The following is a 17260-nucleotide window of genomic DNA, read 5'->3' on the forward strand; positions in this document are numbered from 1 at the left end:
AGTAATACTTGTTATTACATAGGATAAAATTAATGTTTCTATGCTGCAATAGCTACCTTACATACATCGATGCAATTTCATAATATCCCATCCACTTAACATCACAAGCTTTCTTCTCCTAGTTGGTATAATTCTAGTATTGAGCATGTATTAAAGCAGATTCCCATCCACAAATGTTCTGAAGCTTCCTTTGAAAAAAGCAATGTTCAACTTAGAATGTTCTTCCCAAATAATTTAGCTACCTCTTGATGTTTTTGAAATCAAGCTTTAGTTTAAAAAACATCAGCATTTTCTTTTTCACTTATCTATTTAGTCCTAAACTTCATACAATCCTTATTAGCATAAAATGAGAACCTTCCATGTCTTATCTCCACTGAATTGTATTCTAGGCTTAAAAACGGAAAGTAAAGACCTTATTGATGACTTTTCAAGGGAAGGGTGGTCCTTGGACTCTTCTGGTTTGCAGCTCATGTCTCATGGCAGTCTACAGTGTGAAACTTGTCAGTTGATAATGTAGCTGATTCTTATGTTTATATATCAGTGACATGCAGCATGTGCTATTAATTTGTCTTGGTTCTCTTTATTGCTAGAGTCCAGCCAATCCTGAGTATCCCAAGAGATACTGTCGGGCATGGAGAAACCCAGGCACCAGACTGTTCTTCCATTACTGATGCTCGTAACAACGAATCTCTAAACATACTGGTCAAGGAACTGGACAGTAATCTAGATTTGAAATTCAAGATGCCAGATGATCAAGCAAGACAAGTAAGAGACATTTAGTCATTGGTTCTCTTCTGGTTTAAAGTTCCCCTCTTTATTGCCTTAAAAATCTTACTCAGAACTTTTCATGTTCTGATATTTAAAAGAAGACTTGATATCGCAAGCCAATCAGTACTTCCAAAAAAGGGGAGCAAGTGCTTTCTGATAGGGCTGGAGAAATGGAGAACTTGTCACTGAGCGTAAGACTTGTTGTCTGACTTCTTTCAAATGCTGACCAAAAGCATGCAGAGTAGGAAAGTTAATTTACTATTAAAAATTACTGCTTTCTTTTAAAACTTCTAACAGTCACTTAACATTGATTGGTCTTCTTGGGGTTTCCAATAACTACTGTATTCTACCAAGTTGGTAACTTTAGGCCGAGATTATTCCTTCATATTGCTTTCTGGAGATTGGCTGCTTTAATCGTAACATATTCGCATTGTCTATTTAAAAAAAAATTTCTTTTTTTCCTCTTCCCCCCTTTACTAAAGGAAGACTTAGGGAAGTGAGACTTGAATGAATGACCCATGTAGATATATACTGTAAAATTTCTTCAGTTGTTTAAAAAAAAATTTTAAATCTTTGTTGTCCAGGTCTTGCATTCTCGTATCAACAATCAAACTATTACACAGGCGAAGATAGGAGCATTTCTAGATCATGCCATGAAAAAGGGATGTCAAAAACCGTAGCGTGAGATAAATTTAGAATTCTTATTTGAGGTTTGTTTCTATACTTCTAAAGTTGGTTAGGGATGTGCAAGAAATAAGCTTATTTTCTGCCTGTAACCGAGATGAAACTAAGTTAAAAATCCATGTTTACAAGTAAAGCACAAACACATAGAGGAGTATCCATTAATTTAGCTTAGTGTCAACCAAACAGCCCTGTAGTTACTTGTTCTTGTTGTGTCTGCAGGACATGGAGCAGCAATATTTTTAGCTAATCCTGGCAGCCGTTTGCTTAACTGAGAGAAATAGCGTGGAACTACTTCTCCATCTTTCACCCCTCCCTACATTCCTGCCTTTTGCTTTCCTCCTCCTCCTCCTCCCCGCTACCCTATCTTCCCCCCAACCCCCATCCAAAAAAAACAACCCTCTGCCATTCTTCTGTCAGGATAATTAGCACTTTGGGGCAAAGAATGTATATCTGTGTAACACCCTGTGGAATGCCACCTCCATCTTGCGTGGGGCCTTTGAGAGTCATCACAAGTCAAGTGACAGGAAGCATTGTGATAGAGGTTGACTCTTTTTGACGAGTCAAGCTCCTGTTTCTCAGATTAACTCTCTTGTACAAGTTGTGGCAAGGCATTGTATGTCTGTATTGTTTTTAGTCTAAAATCAGTACCATTTACTATGTGCATCTGCAGAAGAAAAATTAATGATAGTTGATTACTGTTATTATGCTGTTCAGAACAGTCCTATACATGTCTAATGTCTTACTGCTGTAGTCTGTAGGTATTTTGTTTTTAGCTGTGGTATTCTGTTGCCTTCCTGCTAAAAGCCTGAACTTCTCGGTCATGTAGATGCTGATGTAAGAACACTGTTGTGTCATGCCTGTTCTGCTAACAATTAACTTTCTAGAGCAGAAGTGCCACAGTTGGTATCTTTGTATTGGGAAAGATAAAGTACCAATAACTTGCTGAAGATTTAGTTAAAGAAAGGTCATTGACACCTGTGTATGGAGTTGTAATTCAGTGAGGAGTTTGGCATGAATAGTATGCAAGAGATGTTATGTATGCGCATTGCAAAATAGGGGTGATAAATACTCTTACAATTAAAGATTACGTAATGTACTCCAAGCAAAGAGGTAATATTGCTATCTTCCAATTCATCTTGAGCCATAGGTACAACCCTGCTGTGTGACGTTGGTTTTAAAATCTGGAAGAAAATCTTTGTACTGGTTACCTTTTTCAACACAATATTACTGTAATGCCAGCTGTATTGCATTAATACAATACTACTGTAAAGATCCTTATCTGTTTCGCTTCTTTTATCATACCTGCATGTTTCCTACTCGTTTATGCATTTTGGGCTTCAGATGTGTAGATTGGATTGGACATTAATTTCAGTTGTTACTTTTATGCTTTAAAGTCTTTGTACTTTTATGCTTTAAAGTCTTTGTAGTATCAGGTAACATGGAATGCTGAAAATATTAAAAACTAGAATGTGTTTCTAAACCATTTCAAACTGTTTCATCTGAAACATTTAAACAGTATCTAATGCATGTCACTTGTCAACTTTCATAAGACAAATAGATAACTAAATCTAAGAAAAAATTATTCTGAAATCTTAAATTGACAGGAAATGTTGATGTTGGATATAGGACCTGGAAGCACATCTAACTACAATTTAAAAGTTACGCAACCTTCAAATTGTAACACTTCTGCATAGATCTGTATTAATGTAATTTTAAGACTCTGAAGCGGCTCACAAATATTGCTTCCTGAAGCGAGCTAACCATTATCACTCATATTTTAAGTGATGTTGTGGTGATAATATAAGGCAGTCATATGAGTAGAGTGTGAGCAGCAGCTGCTACTAAATTACAGCTCAGACTTCAAGTCGGGTCAATTTGAGTGGGGTAGAGCAGACTGAATAATCTGCTAGCAGTCACAGCAAAGTGTAATTTGTATCTAGTTAATAAGGTAGTGTGCAAGAGTGAGTTTTGGTTGTTTCTTACCAAAGAGCAGGCAATTTTGTCTTCCTGAGACACCTCTTTGTGGGTGTTTTCATCCTTTTCCCTGACTCTTCTATAGCCGGAAGATCCTCTGTGGCTTGTGCTTAATGAAGCTGGATTGTACTGGCGTGCAGTTGGAAATAGCACCTTTGCTATCACCTGTTTGCAAAAAGCATTTAATTTGGCTCCACATGAGTACCAGGACATCCCTCTGGTCAATCTTGCAAACCTCTTGATACATTATGGTCTTCATTTGGATGCCAGCAGGCTCCTGCTGAAGGCTTTGGCCATCAATGCTTCTGAGGTAAGATGCTGTTTTCTGTGTTCATTCGACACTGAATATCATTTCTGTTATTATGCATTATTTTCTAAATGCATATTACTTACTTGTGCTTTCTTACCTGTGCACGCAGTTCAACTTCCAGCTTGTGATTTGCAACAGATGTTAATTTTCATTAAAATTCTTGATCACACTGGGGGTGGTGCTGGTTGCTGAGAATATAAACATCTAGAGCAGAAGTTCTTCTAAAACAGATGACAGACTCTTTGCCTCCCAAAACGTGCATCATCAGCAGTGGCTCGAAGGACTCCTGGTGTTTTGGCAATATTTTCATCTAAAAGAGAGTTCCATAATGCTGTCAGCATTGTATCTCGATTTTTAAAAACCCTTAAAGTAGCACATATGTCACCAAGATCTTTGGCTGTATAGATGTCTTTCTGTGCTGCTTGACTTTTTATCTATACTGTTTTATTTGTCCCTGGATTCTTCCATGTACCTAGAGGAAAAGCTGTGTTCTAGTTGTTTGTATGACTTTACTTCCAACTATAAATCCAAACCAAGTTTTAGTATGTCTGAATGGTAACACTATAAACATTTTGTAGGTTGTCACCTATGTCACATAGAAAGCTGCTATATAAACTGTGTAAACTACTGGACTGGCCAAGACAATTGTGAAAAGGGAGGGGAGGGAGGGAGGAGGCATTGCAGGGGACACCTTTTCTGTAGCAAGTAATTTTGGTCTTTGAGATGCTTCAATAAGAAGTTCAAGTGACTCTTTTCCTGTGCTTCTATCTCTGTAGTTAGATAAACGGAGAGCTTAAACCTGTCAGGCAGCAAGTCATCTAGCACGTAAAAAAGCAAAAAACAGAATAAGCTTTTTTAATACAGCATCCAGGAACAATTTTGCAATTTTTGGAAAGGAATCTAGCCTATTTGGGTGGTAGGTAATAGTGCAAAAAGGAACTACAGAAAGAACTATGCTTGAATGATGTGTCTTAAGCACAACGCTTGAAAGCACAGCCTTGGAGGGGAGGAGTCGAGGGGTCCTTAGGACCATGCTGTGTGAATAGGGCTTTTTTTCAAAAATATTGGCAAGTCCTACCTCATTACAATAATGCCTGCTCCTATATTTTTCATCAATTCTCAGTCCTGTAATACCTATTGTATCAAAAAACCTGGCAGGAAAATTTGTACTTGAATAGTATTTCCTGGAATATAATGGAAAGTAAATGCAAATTAAAATGAATTACAGCTACAGGGAGTGAAGGATGTGCTACATTAGCAAAAGCTTTAAAAAAAAAAAAATCCTGTTGCTCAGCTTGCACCTTTTTCTGAATGATGTTTAATAATACAAGCTAAGATGAGTTTGAAAAAATCTCAAGCTACTGACTAGTCTCCATGTTTTCAGATGATGAATGTAAAATTATTTCAGTGGAAAAAAAGACTGCTAAGTTCCAATATTATAGTCATTATTTTAGCATTATATTATTAATTGCAGCAAATTACTTTGTGTAAGCGAAAGACTTCAGTCAACAAACAAAATGTAATGCTTTACTATGTGCCTGTATTAAAGTACTAATTAATATCTACCCAGGTGTTTATAATTTGTACTTTAAAAAAATACATATTTTAGGGAGACTAGCCAAAAGCAGTGAATAAAAATATTAAATTTTATAGGGAATTGAAAGTAAACATGAATATATGCCCCTAAGCTAGTGTGACATTGGTGTTTTCTGTAACCTAGTTCTGCTCGGGTAAATCCTGAACACTCTTGACAAATGAAAGGCGTCTGTCCTGCTAGAATGCTAGTAATGTTTTTACTTTTTTGCTGACTTTTAATCATTCTAAAATGTATTCAAGCATTTCAATTTAGTTCTTTGTTACTCTGTGCAGTAAGCATTATGGTTATGATGGGTTATAAGTATTTAATGCTTCATTTCAGCTTGTGTGTATTTAACAGCTGTTTTTCATTGCAGAAAGATGGAATCCTTAACACAACCTTATGTCAAAACAGCTTTTGTTTAGCACCAGTGCATCAAGCTGTTAATTCTCCATTCTAAGAATAGGCAGTTCCTATTTAAGAAGTTTTCTAAATTCTTTCCAACCAAATTTGAGAGGGTGTGGATTGACAGGGGTTTTCCTAGTTGGCTTCAATTTTAAACAGTGAATGTACTGATGCTGGGGTATGCTGCTTTTCTCTTTGCAGCCCCTGACTTTTTTGAGCCTAGGAAATGCATATCTGGCTCTGAACAACATTAGTGGAGCCCTGCAGGCCTTCAGACATGCACTGGATTTGACGACCAAGTGCTTGGAGTGTGAAAGCAGCCTGAAGATGATCCGCTGTTTGCAGTTTTATCCTTTTCTATACAACATCACCTCTTCTGTGTGCAGTGGTAAGCAACTGCTGAAAGATGGACCACAAGTGAAATAGTGTCTATTTGCCTTGCGTGTTGCACCTGAAATTTATGATTACTTCTTTTTCCAAGGATCCTTCCTTTTGCTTTATAGTGCTTTCTCCCTGTAAGGACCAGGCTTGAGGCACTGCTTTTAATGGAAAAGTTACAGTCCTTGAAGAAGTGCTTGAGGATGACTTGAATATCTAGAGGGCTGCCACTGAGTGCAAATTACTTCCCGAGTGTGTCAGTAATACCTTAGCAGCCTCTTACTGGTAAATGAGGAATGCGGATTCACTATTTGTGGAAGTGCACAACTACTACTGCTAGGCTACGCAACAGCCCCTTTGTACATCTCTTCAAATTTTACAGTCAGATGGATATGTTTTCTTAAAGCTGAAGAAATTGGTGAAGAGCAGTTTAGTTTTAATTCATATCTTTTCAGTGTGTTCAGTACTTTGGCTGTCATTTTCTAGCGTTCAGTCTTTACAGAATAGATGATATTGTGTCAATGTTACTTTGTTTATATGGGTCTGTGGTCACTGCTCTTAACCCTCCAAAAGTCTGTGAGAAGAATAACTTTGATCCCAGTTTCTTCCAAAAAGATACTTTAAAAAATTTGAGATAGAATGCTTTGTTGTCCTTAGTGGCTACTTGTATACAAAAAAACCTATAATAATAATAATAGCTTTTGGAGATGGATTCTTTCATTTCAGTGAATCCCACTGGAATATTTCAAGTATTTTTGTTTATATTTCTATATGCCTAATATGGTGCTCATGAGCAATCCTGAAGAATATTTATGGATATACTTTGTAATACCTTCTATCTCAAATTGTTACTAAGGTATCTTTCCTCTGTTTTTAAATTAAAATCTCACATGAGAGAATTGCTTTTGATTTTAGTATTGCTAGGACTTTATCTGAATTTTTTTTTTAATTCTCTCTCCAGTGGAAAGACATGGAAAAACGGCCTTTGATTTAGCGTCTAGAATTACACTGTGTAAACATAGACTAGAGGCCATCGTATCTCCTGGTACAATACGAATTATGCCATTATAGGTGAAATTCCAAGACTATGCTATTACAATACTACCGTCTTTTATGGCCTTATGCATTTTTGCTCCGATTGACACCACATCAGCTGTGCAGAGAAATGAATGCTGGCGGTTTGGCTAAATGTAGTGTAGTAAGTGATATTATGGCCCAACTGATGGGTCTCTTGCTGACTTCCATAATGTCAACTCTTACACTGGTATCTTTCATTGAATCTCTTAACATCAGATTGCCCTTCTCTTAAAAATCCCTACAGATACCGTAAGCAGTAGTGGGACTTGCACATTTCATCAGAAGAGACACTTTCACTGTTCTGGAAGAAAAAATCAATGTTTGTTTACTTTTTATTAAGATCTTTTTTAAAAATGGCTGTAACTCGCAAGGTTAAAGTTGTTCCAGTCAAACCTTAGTGATAGCCACTTTATTTTGAAGTTAAGCAGAAAGTAATTTAAAAGTATATTCACAGAACTGAGATGGTAATAAGCATTGGCTATATTTCACATCTTTCTTTTCTTCCGTTTGCTTTTCTTCCTTAACTTGTCGTAATACTTGAAAATATACTCCTGTAGTTTGGCTAATTCTTGGCTGCTGTTTGCATTGATTCCTGATCCAGGATGTTGATTTTGAGATCAACTATTACTGCATATGCTGTTTAGGAAGTTTGTTTTTCTTGAATATGATGAGAAATCCATATCAAAAGTGCTTATTGTTATCTTTCCTTTTCTGCTAGCTTGCCCACAGATTAACAAAGTGAGCGTGAATATATTCATCCGGTGCATTTGGGTTGGTTTCGTTTGTTAAGAAATCTGTGAAGCTGCTAAATCAAGAGAGAGCTGAATATGCCTTAGCATGTTAATTTGCTCATTAAATTTCAGTATTCCAGTATTTAAATATTTCGCTCTATATTTATATTTTTGCCTTTTCTTGTCTTCATATTCCTTTCTTTTTCATTTCTATTTATAATATCCTTTAGGTCATCTTTTATCTGAGTGCAAGAAACCTGAAAGTTTGAACCTGACAAATAGTGTAAATGTTCTTTGTACATTCTTGTGCAGAGCATAAAATAAACTGACTAGTTAATTCAACCTTGATGATGATTTGTGATCTAAGTCAAAGCTCAGAATTCAAAAATGGAAAGGTAGATTTGCCTACCTTATTTTCATAAGGTTTGGGGAAATACTGGTTCCCGCCTGTAAACTTCAATGGACTTGAGAGGCACTGTGACAGGCTGTATGAAAGTGAGGTTAAGTCTCCAAAATCAGCATTATTTCAAGAATGCGTGCCCAGAAATCATACTTCACACTTAGAAGTATGCTGAAATTTTGGGAGTCTTCTGCTCATCCTTCAGTCCAAGGAAGACAATTGAAACAGACTGTAAGTCTGAATTTTGACCTTATACATATGCAATAGTATATACAGTTATTCAACTACGATGTAGAACCTAAAAAACACAAACTGTATTTAGATGCTAATATTTAACATTACCTGTTGCACTTATAGCATTTGCTAAAATGCTTGTATCATGTAGACTTAGAAGATTCATAAAGCAACATAATCTGCTCTTGTTTGGCTCCATAACAGACTGGAAGGCCCGTTTTGATGACAAGTTGCGAACTGAACGCTACTTCTGCACACCTTTCTGAAGGGGACTTCAGGTGTAGAGCTTATGCTCATTTGTAAATACATGGATCAAATGTGTGCTTCACAATCTCAGTATCACTGGGTTGTTACTTCAGGAGATTTTCACTGCCTTGCAGATCATGTGCTGCTTGGGGACATCTGATAATTTAGTTTGTCCACTTGTTATTATGTACTTGATGGCACGTCATAACTATTTATATCCATGTCCTTTGAGATGGATATGTTATGCTGAAAAACTTACCAAGAAATTGGAATGTCAAATGTTGTCTCTGGTTTAATATCTTGTTTTGATAAGCATTCATTTGGTATTTCTGAAAGTAACAGCAGTAGGGCTGCCTGTGCTTTGGGTTGTAGGCCCATGTGATAGCTGTGGTTTTGCTTCGCCTGTCAAAAGCCTCTATTCACGAGAACTGAACTAACTAGCGAGACATGGAGTTCCTTGCTCTGCTGCCGTGAGCCATCGGCAGAATCCAACAAATGGTCAGTGGGAGTTATATGCTAGCATGGGATGGAATATGGGATCAAAAATCTGAATTTATAGTCTGATTTTTGATTACAGTATGTGTCTGGTGTATATTTCAAGTAGGTGAAATAGGAATTTTCTCAAGCATGTTGGGACATTTGCTGTTAGCACAGGGCTTTGGAAGTGTGATCCACTAATGCTGACTTGGATGCTCGCTTATATGCTCCTGTCTGTATTGCTGCCTGGTACTTTTTTTTTCCTAACTTACCTCTGTTCTAGATAGAAGTTTATATTTCAAACCTAAGTCACTTCATGTGTATGAGAAGAGGAATTAAAAACTTCAGACCAACTCTATTTAACTTCTGCCTTCTATATTGAAGTTTATATAAAGGTCTGTTTGCAGATTTAGAAATCCTTTTATAATGAAAAGGTTTTTGGTGGGTTTTTTTCTTATGGAGGGGGTGTGTGAAGTGTCCGAGATTTGGTACAACTATATCATGTATGACATGTATTTTAGGCAACTACAGGAGTTCAGTCAGTTGCAACTAATACGGATACTATACAATAACAGTGCTGCAGTGCTACGTATGCCTCCATTACTTGGACCAACAGCCCACATACTGCCTTATTCCCAAATAACTGACAAAATCGTCGGAAGACTTGGTTGTTACGGGAGAATCCTGTGGTGGTCCTTCTAGAGGTGACTTGGCAATGTTAAGGGTGTTTGGTCTACTGAATGATCAACTGATATGTTACCAGCAAGTCAATTCCTGAAGGATGATAAGTAGCAGAAACTTTATGTTGCTTGACAGATAGCTAAACAGCCATATCTGACACACAAATAACAGAACCAAGAGACTTGCATAACAAGTGTTAAAAAAAAAAAAAACCCTGATGTGAAAAACATGGTCAACTCTCAGAGCTGCAGAAATAGGATACTTTGGCTTTGTGCTGCTTATTAAGCCAGTAGAGAAAGCCAGCATTATTTTTGTCTGATATTGAAATGGTGCGTTGCCAGGGTTTGTTTTGCACACCTTTATGCCTTAAAAAATTGCAAGTAGCTTTTGTCATGTGATAAGGTCTGTAGAGGAATATCCAACTAGCACCTAAGGGATTGTTCCTGTGGCACTTCATTGGCTGATGTGAACATTCAGATGTTGTCAAGCTTTATTAAGAGGGTTACAATATACTAGAAGCATATTTTTAGTGTGATGGTCAGCTGGCTGTAAAAACATGCTGATTTGTCAATTGCTGTTGCATATGACTTTTCCTTATGTGTGTAAACAGAATTGCTGCTTGGGCAAACAGAAGTCATTTGTACCCAAAATATTTTTATCCAACTGTAATCATCTACCTCTGACTGACAGTTCCAATTCATGATGAGCTCATACCCTTCACATTCTTTCAGACAAGACCAAAAATCAAAATCTTAAACTTTATTAATAGGCTGACTTTTATTGCTACTGGGTTTCAGCGGGGTTGGACTAGATAATCTTTAAAGATCCCTTCCAATCCAAACCATTCTGTTCAAAACTTGAAGCACAACTTGTTTCAAGCCTCAAGTTTTTTTAGTCTCACTGTCTTTCATTACTTGGCAGGATAGTGCTTTTACAAAAGCTTTGTGCTGCTCTCTTGGAAGTAGTGGCAGTGTGAGTACATTACGAATGTATGTGCCTGCCATCAAGATACCTGAATGCTTTTATGTAGTGAGTTTGTATGTTTGTGACAGCAATGCATACTTCCTTACCTCATGACTTAGTTCTGTAACGTATACAGGAGTAGCTTAATGATCCACTTTTAAGTATGGTTTTAGTGCCCTCTTGTGGTACAAATACCCTATACCACAGGAAATCAAAAGTCACGTTTCATTTCATATACTTTCTCTTAAAATAAAACATGGGGAAAAGGTATTTGATCTTTTAAGCGTATAGATTTTCCTTTGTCCCCCAGCACTTAGTTCTTACAAAGTTAATAAGCTTAGACCTTTATGCAAATTGACCTGAAGAGGGGAGGCTGACCTGAAAGGAGAATCTCTGCTTGAAACTCTGATAGTAAGCTTATGGACAGATTAAATAACTCGTTTAAGTCAACATCACAGTTTAAGCCTCTGACTCTAACTTAACAGCTGCAATCACTTCAAGTAGCCTATAGCAATTTCAGATACACAAGCACTAAGCAAAAGTGTCACATATATTTTCTTTACAATAGTGTGTTAAAACATAGACATGTGAAATAATTTGCATTTTTAAATGCACCTTTCACTTATTCAGTGATCCCCTACAAGCTATGACTGACTTGATAGTCTCAGCAAGGGGCTGCTAAATTTTATTTCCATTTGCTGTAGCATGAAGTCCTTTTAGACTTTTTTGTCACAATAGCATTTTAGTTTCCTCCTTCTCAAGCTGCTGCATCGTGTTCCTCTGAGGAATCCTCATCACTTACAACATTAATAGGTGGAAATAGGGGATGTTTACTCTTGGGGTGAAGGGTGTTGAGCTTAGCTTAGAATTTAATCTTATTTTAGTTGAAGCAAAAGGCCAGAATCTATACCAATTGTTTGGGATTCTGAACTGAACAGTACTATATATTTAAAATTCAGCTGCTTTTTTCTTTGACTTGTGTTTCACGTAAAGGCAGAATTCTTGAGTACTCCCGAGCCGTATTTGGACTCCACAAATGTTAGTACTCTTATTTATCTGATTATATTAATGAAAAGGATGGGATCTGGGACCATTCATTTCTCTGTTGCTTTTACGCTCTTTCCATTGCCTTATGGGAAAGTTCATCTGTATAATCAAAATAGTTGACACCAGTAGGGTTTATTAAACAAGCAGAATTCTATGAAGGACATGAACAGCTTGTCAGAGCAATCAGAAACACATCATGGCAAATGTTTGTGTTGTCATTTACTATTAGCATAGAGAAAGTGGGTTCTGTCTTAAACAGTAGCAGTTCTAAAATCAATGTTACCATTTGAAGTGAAATACTCAATTGCTTATTGCTACTCCCCACATGCAGATCCATGCACCCTCGTGCCTGCTGTTCACCCTGCGAGTTCCACTGGGGATCTGAAAATCAAGCTAGATTCTTTCTCCCTAGAGCACCTCTAGCAAGGGAGATTGTACAGTGTCAGTCCATCTGAAAGATCTGTTGGTGCTGCACGAGTGGAATCTGGGTCATCGTATTCGAGCTCTGCAGAGCTAAAGGAGTAAGAGGAGGTTAAATTGTATTTGTGTAGAATGAAAACATCTTACTAAATACAGGCAGGTGGGAGATACCGAGAATGAGGACTGTTCTTTTGTCCTGTTGGAGGCAGACATCCCTAGGGGGTGGGGGTATCAGGAAATGTCAGATGTGACTCTGACCGGGAGATCCTGGTGAAATCTTATGAGAGAATGTGCTCTGTGGGAATAATGTGACCCAATTATTTTTCCAGTTTTGTGCTACTGTTTCTGCACCACCCCAGCGAGGGAAGAAGCAGTTCCTACCATCCACCTGTGCTGCAATAATCATGGCATTCCTAGAATTTTAGAGCTGTGATCTGGAAGTTAGTTGATGAGAGACGGTCTTTTTTACACTTTTTACTATTTGATTTGGCACCTGCTGTATAGACCTCTAGTGTCTCTTCAGTGGCTGAAGGAAGTTGAAAGTGAAGGACCTCACCCTGATAGTGCCATGCCAAGCTCACTTTGAAACATACCCTTCCTTTCCAAACTCCATGTATTTTTCTTCCCCAAACTATGCAGAGAGGTATAGTTTGATTCTTAAATTTAAATATCAAAGAATGTGATACTATGTTAAACATGGCAGTTTTAGCTACACCAGTATCCAAAGGCTGTACACCCACTGCTCCTGCACATTTCTTCCAAGCTACTGCGTGCTGGAAAGCCGTTATGCAGCTTCAGGGTTTCTGTAACCAGCAAACAAAACGTGCTGTCTTAAGTGTATCTCTGTTGCTCAAATGTCATTCTCCTTTGCATTTGTTAAGCATGCTAATAGATTAATTTGGTCTGCAGCTTCTTTTTATGCTGACATTAGGTGATCTGCAAAGTCATGCAGAGTCTGTCTTGCTAGCTTACGTACTCACTCTGCTTATTTACAGCATGACAGTGTACCTAACAAGTTCTCCGGACAGTCATCAGTCTCTCGTTGCATCATGCTCTTAAGAATGGTATGCCTGCAATATTTAGTGTTCTGTATTCATTCTGTCTTTTCCTAGGATCAGAAGGCCACGGGCTAGCAGAAGGAGAGAGAAGAAAGTCATGGCCTCAGCTGCAGAAGTAACTGAGGAAATGGGGATAGCACGGTGGAAAGGAGTTTAGAATTGTAGGAGAGTTCAGTAAGAGTTTACTGGTGCAAAGCTATTAATATATTAAGTATTAAACTAAATACAATATGACATTTCCTATTTTTATCTGCCTTTATAGTGCAAACGATTCTTCATGATATGTTGTCTGGATCCTTCAGTTACTTCAGCATAAGTTACGTGCTTACGTAGTAGGAGGATCATCAGGGGTTAGAATGGAAGGGCAAAGGTTCTTTTTCCAACTGGGTTTTTCAAAACCTGATACCTTTAGTTATCGGACATAAAACTGCAGTGGGTTTGGTGCTTTTTTGTGATAGGTGTGTAGACAAAATGAGACATTTACTACTGGCTGTGTCTTCATCTCATTTTAGGAAGCTGCTTTTGCCAGTGGTGGTTTCTTGCACGTAGCTGCTAAAAATTCTTATTGAACTTGAATAGTGTGCACTGCCTAGAGCTGGACTTTTTTAAAAAGGTCCAACAGCTGCATATGTTCAACAGCCTTTTTAGGAGGAATAGTAATTCCTCAGCTACATCTCCAGGAAGATGTAGTTGCACAACTTCATAGTAAAGCTGTACAGATTGAACTAGTGAGTTGGTTAAAGCGTGTTTGGAAGAGAAAGAACATGTCATCCCCATGTATGGGAGAACTGACAATGCGTAGTTTAGTGTCATTAACAACTTGCCAAGACCTTGAAGGCTGTATTAACTTGGCTTAAATCTGAGAACTTGTAAAGTGGTGATGTGTAGCCTCAGCCTGTAATGAGTCATGTTGATATTGTCTCAAAGCAGCATGCAATGCCATGTGCTCAGATTAAAATGAGCACTGCATGCTGAGCCATGGAGTGCCAGGCACTTAACTACCCTTGATCTGTCTACTTTATTGATTTGTTTTTTCCTTTTAAGGTTGGTTGCCTGGTTCATGTGAGTTTGTGTTGTGCTCTGACTGTCCTCAAAGCTTTAAATCTATCATCTGTTCTGGCTACTAGCAACTGAAACTAGAACAATTCGAAGTTTTCCTAGAGGAAGAGGTTGATGCTTCTTGAATGCAGCAGTTTTGGGGAGAAAGGACATTCTTCCAAAAATTCCTAGTCTTTTTTCAGCCACTGTTCTGTAGCTTTATACTACTTTGGCAGTGTGAGGAGAGTATTTTCCCGTTGAATCCTAAACTAGGGTGGTTGGCAGTGTTCTTGTCAAACTTAACCTTCTGCAGGTATTCCTTACCTGGACTAAAGAAAAGGCTAATCCAATTCTTTTTCATTGCTCCCTCAAAATCAGGATTGATTATTTTTTATTTTTAATGTTATTTACAGCAACAACTCTGTTTCTTCATGAAATTGTGTAAAACATTGCCTGTCAGACAGACTGCTAAGCGCTTAAAAGCTGTCTTAGATTAGTAAGGGGCATACCTACCTGCCAAGTTAACACATTGTTTTGCTGTTTGAGTGTGTCAGTGTCTCTGCTTTGATCTCCAGTTAGGAGGAAGATGGCGTGGATATCTATCCCAAACAAATCTATAAATTGTCATGGATCAAGTCTGACTATTGATCTGCTCTTGTTGAGCAGTGTAACCTAGTGAAGCCTATCAAAAATATTTTCTTTTAAAACGTGAAATCAGGACTCTGTGGAATACTGTTTAAATTCCAAACCTTACAAACAAAGTGGTAGTCAGAAGACACCTAAGGTGATAACTTGGCTTTATAATGTCAACCCCGTATGCTGAGAGAAGTGGAGAGCTAGCAGTAACTCATACTGGGGTTAGTTAACTGTTGTAGAGTTCAACTACTTGATGCTATTTCTCATGAGTGGGTTAATCTTGTACTCCCTTTTAAACTTGAGTTCATAGCTACCATAGGATCTAACATAATATTTAAAGTTTAGCGTAAGAAGAGTTATGTGGCTTTTGATGGAGGAAAGATTAGATAGAGACCAAAACAAATGCAGGCCAGTGTTGCCTTTCCTTATGCTAGTGATCCATAAACTAAGAATTTCTGTGGTTCAATCAGAAACAGATTTCAGAAGTGTGTTGTGTGCAGGGAACTAAATATTAGTCATTTGATATTCATCACATACATTATACAGTGATCTAATGTGGCTGAGTGTTTATTGTTAAGGAATTAATAACTAAATATTTTGTTATCTGACAACAACAAAAAAAAAATCTGGCGTATAGAAGTCACTGAGGACAAGCCTTTGTCTTCAGAACTTATGTATGCTTGTTTCTCTTGCTTGCTTTCCCTCTTTCCTCAAAACAAAACAAAAAAAAGCCATTCTTGAGGCACAGACTGACATTTAAAATGCAGCACTACTTACCTTCATACTCTATATGTAGGATCAGCGTCACCTGAAGGAGAAACTTTCTAGTCTTTTTTTTTTTATCCACTGACAAGACTGGACAGTTTAAATTTAGATGTTCAGATGCTTCTATGTTTTGGGCTCTATTCGCAGGCATCATAGAGCAAGTTACTGCTTCTAGATGTGTCATTAAAAAAAAAAAAAAAAAACAGCTCCTATTTTAATGGCTGAGGAAGTAGGAGAGTGAAGGCTTTAGGTAGTCCCCTCCCTGTTTTTAACAATGGAAGAAGTGTTTGGGGGCTAGGGGAAGGGTTGATGTTTTTACTCCGTTATAAAGTAGCCTACTGAGTTCTTCAAGATGTTTTGCATGCATGTCCCTTATTAAACTGTATTGTGTTCTAATTTAAATAGGTTTTTCTTCCTCTTTAATTTTTTTCCAGGTTTTATTTATCACTTCTTTATATTTCATAAGGAGAATTTGTGTGTCTGTTCATCAGGGACTGGTTGGTTATGCAATGGTGAGATATTTCTCTCAATACGAACAAGAAATCTGGTTATGTATTGTTGGCATTTGTTGCATGTTGAAAGGTTTCATCAGAACTGTTGTAATGAGACAAGTAGATAATCTTTAAATCTATAGCTAAGCCAATTTAGGGGCATCTTTTGGCTACAAATCAGATTTAAAAACTGTTTCCCTACAAGCGAGAACAGTTTTACTATATAATCCTCTTAATTGAAAACCTCTTGTTGGAATAAATCATAAAAAAAAAAAGAACTTTTGTATGCTTCATTTTGTGTGCTTGAGTGCAAATTTTGACCACATAAGTCATCCTGTTGTTTATTATGCATCAAACCAATGCTTATTATGTAGCATGTTCCTCTGACCATTCAATTTTGAGTATGCCCGTCATCATCTTTGAAGAAGGGCCACTGACCACTTATCTAAGGGAGGAATTTAGAGAAGAGGTAGGAATTCATTAAAATCAACTTTTAAAATACTTCATATTGCCTTTCATTATTTGTTCTCTATACTCAGCTTTTATTTTTCAGTTAGCAGTATGTCCAGTCCTTTGAACATGTTTATTTTTGTCCTGTAACTTCCACTTTTTCAAAGGAGGGTTTATATTAAACGAAAAAGCTAAAAATGAACAGTGTTCTCTGTGAGGAGAAAACACACCAGAAGCTTGGTCTGAATTTTGGACGCTACACTCAGTAGTAGCTGTGATGATATGTGGGTAGTAGATATACTGGTTTTGGTGATTTATCCAGGATGTTACAACTGTTAAAGGTACTGGAGGTACGCTTGCATTACTGTGTCAGGGCATAGTCATGCCTTGTTGAAGCAAGCAGTGATGCTGTCGGCTTCAGAGAGAGCAAGACTTGACTGCTGGATGGGCT

General features: G+C 37.5%; 1 protein-coding gene across 1 annotated transcript in view; it reads left to right on the forward strand.

The window, feature by feature from the left end:
- Positions 1-17260, forward strand: part of TTC17 (tetratricopeptide repeat domain 17) — a 63756-nt gene that overhangs the window by 27785 nt on the left and 18711 nt on the right. Inside the window, 2 exon segments of the mRNA XM_082485501.1 lie at positions 3512-3736; positions 5919-6105. Of these exon segments, the coding sequence (XP_082341627.1) occupies positions 3512-3736; positions 5919-6105 (412 nt within the window).

Source organism: Vanellus vanellus (genome assembly GCF_965231255.1).
Source record: "Vanellus vanellus genome assembly, chromosome: 6".
NCBI lineage: Eukaryota > Metazoa > Chordata > Aves > Charadriiformes > Charadriidae > Vanellus > Vanellus vanellus.